Source organism: Nuphar pumila, chromosome 6 (genome assembly GCF_984573655.1).
Source record: "Nuphar pumila chromosome 6, dmNupPumi1.hap1.1, whole genome shotgun sequence".
NCBI classification, from domain to species: Eukaryota; Viridiplantae; Streptophyta; class Magnoliopsida; order Nymphaeales; family Nymphaeaceae; genus Nuphar; species Nuphar pumila.
Window position 1 is genome coordinate 89,081,937 of NC_143254.1, and position 9,242 is coordinate 89,091,178.

Sequence of the window (9,242 nt, forward strand, 5' to 3'; positions counted from 1 at the left end):
AAAAAGCAACGGCAACGGAACGCGACGACGAGAGGATAAAAGTAAAAACGCTTTTTGACGACGAGCGACGAAAAGCTGCGTCCCTTTTTTCTTTCCCAACACCATCTCGATCCTCCAAAGATCGACGGACGACGACGACGACCAACAAAAACCAGTGAACAAAGATAGAGGAAGGAAAATATCTCGCCAAAAAACGCGGTTTTTATAAGAACTAAGAAAATCTATACGATTTCTAGATATCGTCGGATCTTTGCTTTCGCAGACGAGGAAGGAAAAGACGATCGAACGACGAATCAATATATAACTTGAGAAAAGGAAAAAAAATTCCAACCGAAAACAAGGTGTTTTTGGAAGAGAAAAGAAGGAAAGCAAAAACTGAAAAAATAAAATAAAAAGTCTGTTATCTCTTCCAGGTACTCAAACACGATACAGAAAACCTCACTAGTAACTCGAAAATTGAAGAGAGAGAGAGAGAGAGAAAAAAAAGAAGAGGCAAATAAGAAAACGTCGATCCGGTAAAAACCGATAGACGGGAGATCTATCTGAGAACCGGGACCGTCCCATCATTTCTGATGTTATTCCGTCTCTCTTCACCCTGTCCGTCATAATTCTCAGAGGGAAAGAAGGAGGAGGAGAACACGATCACTCGGTTTCCTCCGATCTGGAAACGTGGAGGTGTCCCTTCCAACTGTAGCTCTCGGATTTGGTATCCGACTCGGTGCCGTTGTCTTCCTCTTCGTCTCGTCTGTAGTTGGTAGCCCTTGGGGGGAACTGAAGCGGGCCTTGAGGGGAACCAGATTGAGCCGGGCTGTGCTTTCCGGCCAGGGAAGATTTGTTACGGGGCACCCAGAGTCCGCCCAACAGCACCATTGGCGCCGATTGCTGCCTTCCCGACGGAGCCTGCGCGGCCACGTTCGGCCTTCGGGTGTGCAATCTGTATTTCTGAAACCAACAAAGACGCAATTTTTTTTGGGTTTTTTCAGAATCCCAAAAGGGAAAGAAATCGAGAGAAACGACGGATGATGGAATTGAAGCCCTCACCTGCAAATGACTCTTCACCTCATCGTTCGTGAGCCCGTCCACCTTCATCAATTCCCTTATCTGTTTCGGCGTCGCCACTGAAGACAGACAACAAGATTTCAATTACCACATGAAACCTTTTGATTGTGTTTACGAATCGATGCGATATGAAGCTGAATCTTGGTAAATAAGCTAACCTTGGGCACCGCCCAATTGCTGCAGCGCATTGACGAAGCGTCTGTGCAGCTCGGTGGACCAGCACCGCCTGCCCTTTCTCTGAGGCTGAGATTGAACGGCAGATGAAGACTGAGATTTGCATTTCGGTTTTGATTCGGTGGATAAGGAGAGATCGGCGGAGAGGTCTCCTTCCTCTTGAGTTGCTCCTGCGAAACCAGAGGCTCCTTTGAAGGGAAGGAAACCTCCTATATTCTGATCGATGGATAATCTTTTGGAATTCTCAGAAGGCACCTTATCGCATAGATCAGAATCAATGGGGTTGTCACTCCACAACTGAACAGAACTCATCCAATTCATCTTATCTCTCCGATCCTTCCCCTCCTTGAAGAACCCATTTCCTTTCCCATCTTCCACCGTCGATAATCTCTTCACGGGTATGAATTCCTCCAGAACCGCCCGATTCGCTATGAATTCTTGTTGCTTCATCTGTTGCTTCGCATTCTCAATAGCTATAAAGAAAATTTAAGCCAAAAAAAAGATCAGAAAACTAATAAAAACCGTCATGCCTTAGAAACAAGAAGAGGAACGAAGAAGAGAAGGGGGGGCACACCTTCATTGACGAGCTGCATACACAGGGGAAGCTCCCGTTTGAACGCATCGATCTTCCGTCTCTCCTCCTCCAAGCACCTCAGTCGCTCCTCCAATCCTTCGTTGCTCCCCACGAACCCGTCTCTAAGGGACTCGGCGCTCTTCTTCTTCGCCGGAGGCTTGTAATCCAAACTCAGACCCGACGGAGATCCCATCTCTCTCTCTCTCTCTCTCTCTCTCTCTCTCTCTCTCTCTCTCTCTCCGAGAAACGACTCCCCAGACTGCACGACCCAAGAGTCGGATTTTAACGAACGGGAAAAGGAGAATGGGATCAGAGATCCGGTAAAACAGCTACGATCGGAAGAAGGAACAGCGAGAACAAGAAGCGAAAAGTAGCGAAAACGAGAAGATCCTCTCTCTCTCTCTCATCACTAAAAAGGAAGGGTTTTTAAAGAAGAGACTACTTTTCGGGGCCGTGGCGTCGCATAATTCCCCACTATATCCCAAAATCTCCGCCTGCGAAACCGCGACAGAAAACCGCCACCCTCCGTCGCCGGAATCCGGCAAAACGACGCCGTGGAATCTCCGTCACGGGGGAATATCGCTTCCCCAATCAACGAAAATTTAAGCAAAAACAAAAAAACAAAAACAACAACAAGAATTTCAATATCACTGACGGATTGCGCGATAAAAAACCGCACAAGAAGAATCGTCGAGACCTACCGTCTCAAGTCTCGGTGATGACCAAAATACCTTTATCCGCCTATAATAAGAGGCAGAAAGATTGTCGGGCAGGGAAAGAATGTCAGGAGACTTTGATGGCGACACGTGGATCGTATTCTCTTCGATGGGTGGTCGAGATTCGAGATTCAATTTGTGGCTTTCTTTTCTTTGCGTCTACGATTCCCCTCTCTCTCTTCTATTCGTTGTTGGCGGCCAACACGTGGCCTACTTTATCTTGTGGAGAAAGAAGGAGAATAGACTGGACAGAGAAAAATTTTCCCCCTTCAAATTTTCTTAGCAAACTTGGATATAAGAACCAATAGGGGCTCCCCTTGTCTGGCTCCTTTTTGGGACGTTGCAGGTTCAAAACTCAATGGTACAGTTCGTAGGGGTCTGCCTCGTAACCCCAGCTTCCCTTTAAAAAAACAAAACTTGGAGATAATGATTTCTTGTCTCTTATTTTATTTTTTTATTGGGGGGCCCACGCCTCTCCAGGATTTTGCATCAGACAAAGAAGGCGGGCCGCGGGAGTGGATCGCACAAGACGACAAAGAGTGTCATGAGCCCCCTTAAGATTCCCCGTCTGTACGAGTATCTCTTCTCACAAAATGACCTTTACGTTCCTTGATACTTCGTATTACCGAAAATATCCCTCAAACAATGTTTACCTGACCAGTTAACAACAAAGGGATATTATAAATCAAGTGGGTCGGAGCTCCGAGCATCCTTTCACGTATCATCCCGCTCCGTATCCAACCTTATGGGATCCGGATCCAGTTCTAAATTATAAGAAAAAAAATTTCTCCCCAACACATTGACTCGTTTATAGTGTGACCAAGGCTTTCTTTCAGGTTCACAGAGCACGTGTCCAATAGATGTTCTCACGTGTCATGGGTCACCTCTGTATGGCGTGGCGTGTGATGGGGCAAATCATCTGACGCCCTTTGGATAAGAACAAACGGTACTGGCAGCGCCTTTTGGCAGGATAAGGGTCGCGGATGTGAATGACAGATATGCATGTGGACCCCCACGCCAACGTCAGAAAAGGGTAGAAAGTAATTTCTGGTGATAAGCGGGGGTAAGGGCGTCAGAAGAGAAAGGGAAAGTGGTGGGGAAACGAGGATGAGGATTGAGGACGATTCCCCACAAGCTGCCCTCGCGTCGCCGCATACGATACGATCGGGTTGGTGCTGCTGACCTGGATGCGGGAATATGGCGGGGCCCGCCCCGGGATTCTCTCCTCCCATGTGCTCTTCCCGTGGGACCCACGTGTCCCCTCTTTTATATTTTTAAAGCCTCGCCTGCCCCTGCGCCAAAACATAGCATGTCGTCCAATCTCCACCGTCCATCTCCCCCACTATTTCAATTTATTAAAACACCCTTACTCATTCTTGATATCTTCTTCTTCTTTTTTTCCGGCTTCTCGCCTCCCCCTCTTGGCTGGCCATGGAGCCGCAGAAGATCGGCTCGGCGTCTCGTTCCGGACTTCAGAACCGGTCTTGCTAAATGCATCGAGTAATAGAAAAGCAATCAGACCAATAAAGACCCAAAGTGTGACCCGTCTCAAGCAAATCCGAGTCGGAGCCAACGAGTCACGTACACAATCCTTGTGATAAGAAAACCAAGACGGGGTACTCTAGCGATTTAACAAAACGATCAGGGTTATTTTCGGTATCATGAAGTAATGTAAGAACGAGAGCGCGAGGGACATCAAAGCCGCCACGTGAATCCGAATATGCCTGAGGGCGTTTCGGTAAAAAGAGTGTGGCAAGTGGAGGACGTGGCCGGTCGAGGATGCTGACGCTGACTTTTGAAGAGTCGACGGTCGTCCGTTTTGAATATTTCACCGAGAGAATTGGAACAACGTAAAGGTGCGAAAGAAGAAAAGGAAGTGCGTGTGGAAAGTGAAGAACCAAAGGGAAGAAAGAGAAAAACAGGTGGGAGTGCAATCTTTATCAGCAAGGCAACTCAAAGTAATTTGATTTTCTCTTTCACACGGTAAAAAATAATCCCTTGACAACCACCTTAGAGCACGTTTGGAAGAGAAAGACGTAAGAAAAGTGATTTAAAATGGAAAATTCATATGAATTTTCTGATCCTGTCAAACGATAGGGACTTTTTTTGCTGAAAGAGTTTTTTTAAAAAGTATTTATTTTTTATAAGAAAATATTTTTTACCAAAAAAAATTTATTTTTACACTCTCCACCACCCATCTCACCACCTCTATCACCCACCATCAAACCGTCACCACCACCCTCTTTCTCTTTTCTCATTTTTTTTTTCTTCATATTTTTTTTGTTGAATCTTGTTATAGATCCAGTGTGACCAAATGAGACTTACATGAAATTCAATGATCTACTTGAATAATGGTCATTGAGATATGCACCACTATGATACTGGTGGGCCCATTACACAGTGAATTCCCATCATGTTTAAAAATCCAATGAATCAATTAGGGCTGAATAACTGCTACCCAGGGATGTTAAATACCTCAGCCTCCGCCTCTGCAGAAGACACATAGCACTCGATATTCATATTGAAGATCCCCCGTGAAGCAGGTCATTAATCTCTTCTTCATTCTTCTCTTCTCTACTAGCCTTTATTGCACACACCTCGTTCCAAGATCCTTCAGTGGCATCAAAGATAGGACACAATGTACTTGGTGGTTACCGAAAGGGCATTTAAACTCACCTTGCTGGAGATAGGCCACCTAGGCAGCGACAATGGGCTTGTCAGGAACACACTTTGCATTCGCCAATCAGTGTGGCTCGCCGGTGCGAACTACCTCACAGCTGTTGGATTCTGTTTGTATCATCACCGAAAATGAAGACAAGGGAAGAAGAACATGCAACTCAAGGAGTCAAGACCGTCGGAGGCCCCAGAGGCAAGACCTCCGACGTAGGAATTCAGAGAGGGATGCCTTGGCCATCGACCTCAGCCTCAGGCTAGCCTCGTCAGATACAAGGGTGTCGTTGAGAAAAAAAAAATCAACGGGGACTCTACGTGCAGTGGGATCGATGGTGTCACGAGATGCGGGGCGAATGACTCCATCTCGTTGGTGGAGTCAGGGAACTAGTTCACGAGCCAGAGGTGCAAGTCAGAAGGCAAATGCGACTCGAAAGGCATCGAGAACTCTAGGGAGGATGCGACGAATGAAGAAATCAGGGAGTTTTTCCAATGTTATTGATGACTACAACGGGGCTCCGACCGGCTGACCACCGAAAGGTGGTGGATCCTGTCGAAGGAACTCTGGTAGAACGTGATCCTGTCAAACCAACTCGCAATCAAGAAGATTTGCATCAATTAGCCATTAATCTCATGGAAGAAACCCTCGAAAATTAGAAGATTGTCAGTGCGGAAGGGGCTTCTGCTTGCGTGAGGGTTCTCGAAGAGCAAGATGTCGACTCAGCACCCCGAGACGCGTAGAGGAGCAATTTTTGGTCTCTCGAGTTGATCCCTCTCCTTGGATTCCCTTGTAGATCGATGAGGGCAGGGTCATCGAACCATGACGACACAAAGCAACCACCTCCGCGAGGCCACACTCATCCCGAACCTTACGCAGGAAAAAGAAAAACCCTAGAGAGCTTCTTATTTTTCTGATGGGAACGCAGGAGATGTTGAGGGAGCCGTGCCTGGACCAAATCCTATACAACATCGGGGGAGCGTTCGAGGTGGGCACGGGGGGTGGCTCCGCCTTCCACTTCATCAAGGGCATCTACAACTCATTAAGAGTTGAGCGAGTGGCTGACATCATCCAGGCCGTCTGAATGAATGCTTCGTGCGTCGGTGACAGTTTTGTTGTCTGGGACGATCTCTTCTGCGACTTTGACTGCTCCATGGTCTATGTTTGCCAGAAGAAGGACCCATGAAACTCCATTATTGTTAGTGCTGCCAATGGCAGTTTCCTCCAGATGTACCAGGGCCTCGGTGCTGCATCCCAGTTGGTCATCTTCGGGGGCATCCTCCTCATGCTCATCGACGACATCAGGATCATGCTCAACCAAGTGCTCAATGCGTATCACCTGCAAAGAGGCGATGATCTACGAAGATGGCAAAGAAGGATATGAAATCGAGCAGGAATTGCAGCAAGCGGTCGGCGTCGACGTTGACATCATAGATATAGAGGAGGGAGTCTGTCGAGGCACGCTGGGATTTTTAGCAATGCCAGGGGTGAACGATGAACCATGAGGGCGCCGATGTTGCCGACGAGCAGCAGAGCTCCAGCTGAAGCCCCTCCAGGAAATGGTGGAGTTCCTCTGCTGGTCGACGACAGTTGGAGGGCAGCGACATTGTTAGAGGTTGGCAAAGATGCCCCAGTGTTGGAGGCCAGTGGTTGCCGAATCTCCTGGTGAGTGGTGGTTGCGCTGGATGGGTGGTTGCCGAATCTCCTGGCGAGTGGTGCTTGCGTTGGTCGGGTGGTTGCTGAATCTCCTATTGAGTGGTGGTTGTGCCAGGCGGGCGGTTGCTGAATCTCCTATTGAGTGGTGGTTGTGCCAGGCGGGCGGTTGCTGAATCTCTCGACAAGTGGTGGTTACGTCGGTTAGACGGTTGCTAAATCTCCCAGTGAAGGCAGTTGCCCCCGTCTTCCCCCTTTTATCTCCTCCGTGTTTTTCCTCCTTTTTAAAAAGGAAAAAAACCCTAAGAGGGGTTCTTTACGAAAAGGTTAAAAAAAGGGGGGAGGAAGAAGTTAGTTTTTTTTTTCACCACGTATTTTTTTCAATTTTCTTTTAAAGTGTTTTTTTATCTTTTCTGCCCCTTCCTTTCATATTAATTCTACCTGCACCGTTTATATAATAGATGCTCTATTTCTCAAATTTTCAGAAACAGGTCTATCCTCTAGTTAATACCCAAGACAAGGATGTGCTTCATGAAATTGCAGAAAACCACCTAGAGTTTTCTATTTAACTCAAAAATTTATGGATATTATATTATGAATTATTGATTTTACCCAAAACTGTTTCCGACTTTTTTAATTTTGCAGAAAAATGGTTTTGGTTAGTGGAATACCTTCCAGAGCATTATCCAGACATGTTTGGATCCAGTGGGTACATGTATTTTTGTAAAAGACCTGGATGGATCTAGCAAAATATTTTGGGTCTTGAAATTCTTTAAGTAATTATATTTTTTTATGCTTAATATTATGTTTTGGATCATATTATATATGATATAGGTATGGTTTATTGATTCATTTCTATGAATCAAGTTTAATTGGACCATGATCCATTAGATCTTATGCTTGGTTTAAAAGTGTATCATGAATGCAAAACCACTTAAACTAAATTCTCTCGTGAAAGAGATTACCAAAACCCTAATTTGAGAAAACTAAAAAAGTGATTAGAATTAAAAAAAAAAAGGCTCTAACCTATAATCTTTTATTTTTGTTTATTTTTTTTTAAACAACATTAGTACGAAAGGAAACAAAAAGAATGATCTGGAAAACTGAAGCTCCGACGAATTGTGATGCCGAAGATTAGGGCTGAAGGTCATCATTGTCTTGCCAATCACCTTTTTACCTGATAATTGTTTAATCTTGGGACCTCTTTTAGAGTGTGTTTGTCAGTGGGTTGTTTTTGGTAGAAATGCATCGGTGAGGGTGGCTGGAATTGTGTTTTTCCGCAGAAAAACCTGATCATGCCATTTTATACACAGAAGTTGAGTTTTCTGTGGAAACGGTTCCCGCGTGTGTGTGTGTTTGGGGAGGGTCCGATTCCATTTCTGAAGCAGTGGACATGCAAATACCCTCTTATGCTTCCTTCGCTTGGTAGTCTATCCAAGCATTTTGTGGAGGAGAGATTGCAGAGAACAAGAGCAAAAAGAGAGGAAAAAAGAAGAAGAAAGAAATGGAAAGAGAGAGAGTCATCCCATCTCATCGCAATGTGTCCTGACTCTCATCATGAATGATGAAGTGGAAAGTAACGACCTAAAGTAGCCGAACTCTAAGTTTAGAGCAAAGTTGTCAGTATCAACCTGCATCGGTCGATACATATTGTATATACGCTTCACACTCATGAATCAGTTATTTTTTAATAAATAAATGATAATTAAACTTATTATTTTTAAATATTATTTTAATAACTTTAACACCTGTCCCGTTCTGATTGATACATATTTTTTTTTTAATTATTTTTTGGTTAATTCAAAACGATTCACTTGAGTATCGACTAACAACATTGGGTAAGGGAGCTCAAGGCAGCAGAGAGGCAAGGAAAAGAGAAAAAGAGTAAGTGCTAGGGTTTTAATTCTTTAACCCTTTACCTTCTTTTTTTCTTTGAAACCCACAAGGACCCGACTAAGGCTGATACTTGTGCTCGAACCCCACTCGATCTGATATCAGGTCGAGCCTGGCACGGCAATTCTTGGGTTGGGACCACACAGTGCGGCTCAAGTCAGGCCAGGTACCCAATTAGCCGTGGGTGGCCCAGTACCCGACCCAATATCCACCTCTAATTATGGATAGTGATGTACAATATTTATTTAGTAAAAAATGAATTTTGGATTGTGTGATTGTGACGTGCAAGTAGGTTCTTGAACTTCAAAAATCAACCCCTTAAAATACTTTAAAAATTTAAGACTCAAAACATTATATTTTTAGGTCAAAATAACACTATCCAAAGTTTGACATTGGTTAGATTTCGTTCCATAAAACTTTAACTGCAATAATAACACCAAATCTCAACCCTTTATAAAATGGCACAAATTACTGGATATTTATAAAAAAAACTAACTTTTAATCC

At 44.8% G+C, this 9,242-nt stretch overlaps 1 protein-coding gene across 1 annotated transcript; it reads right to left on the reverse strand.

Annotated features, from left to right (window-relative positions):
- Window positions 1–376: 376 nt before the first annotated feature.
- On the reverse strand, window positions 377–2,524 carry LOC149835088 (myb family transcription factor EFM-like). The gene is made up of 4 exons (XM_090010395.1): window positions 1,808–2,524; window positions 1,218–1,706; window positions 1,042–1,118; window positions 377–942 (listed from the first exon to the last, which is right to left on the reverse strand). Exons 1-4 carry the CDS (start codon window positions 1,998–2,000, stop codon window positions 643–645), a joined length of 1,059 nt encoding a protein of 352 aa, XP_089866521.1. The 5' UTR covers window positions 2,001–2,524; the 3' UTR covers window positions 377–642.
- Window positions 2,525–9,242: the final 6,718 nt, after the last annotated feature.

Coding starts and splice junctions, on each gene's coding strand:
- LOC149835088 (XM_090010395.1), bottom strand. CDS start 2,000: ATGGGATCTCCGTCGGGTCTGAGTTTGGATTACAAGCCTCCGGCGAAG. Junction 1,707..1,807: donor TATGCAGCTCGTCAATGAAG/GTGTGCCCCCCC, acceptor TTTTCTTTATAG/CTATTGAGAATGCGAAGCAA. Junction 943..1,041: donor AGGTGAAGAGTCATTTGCAG/GTGAGGGCTTCA, acceptor TGTTGGTTTCAG/AAATACAGATTGCACACCCG.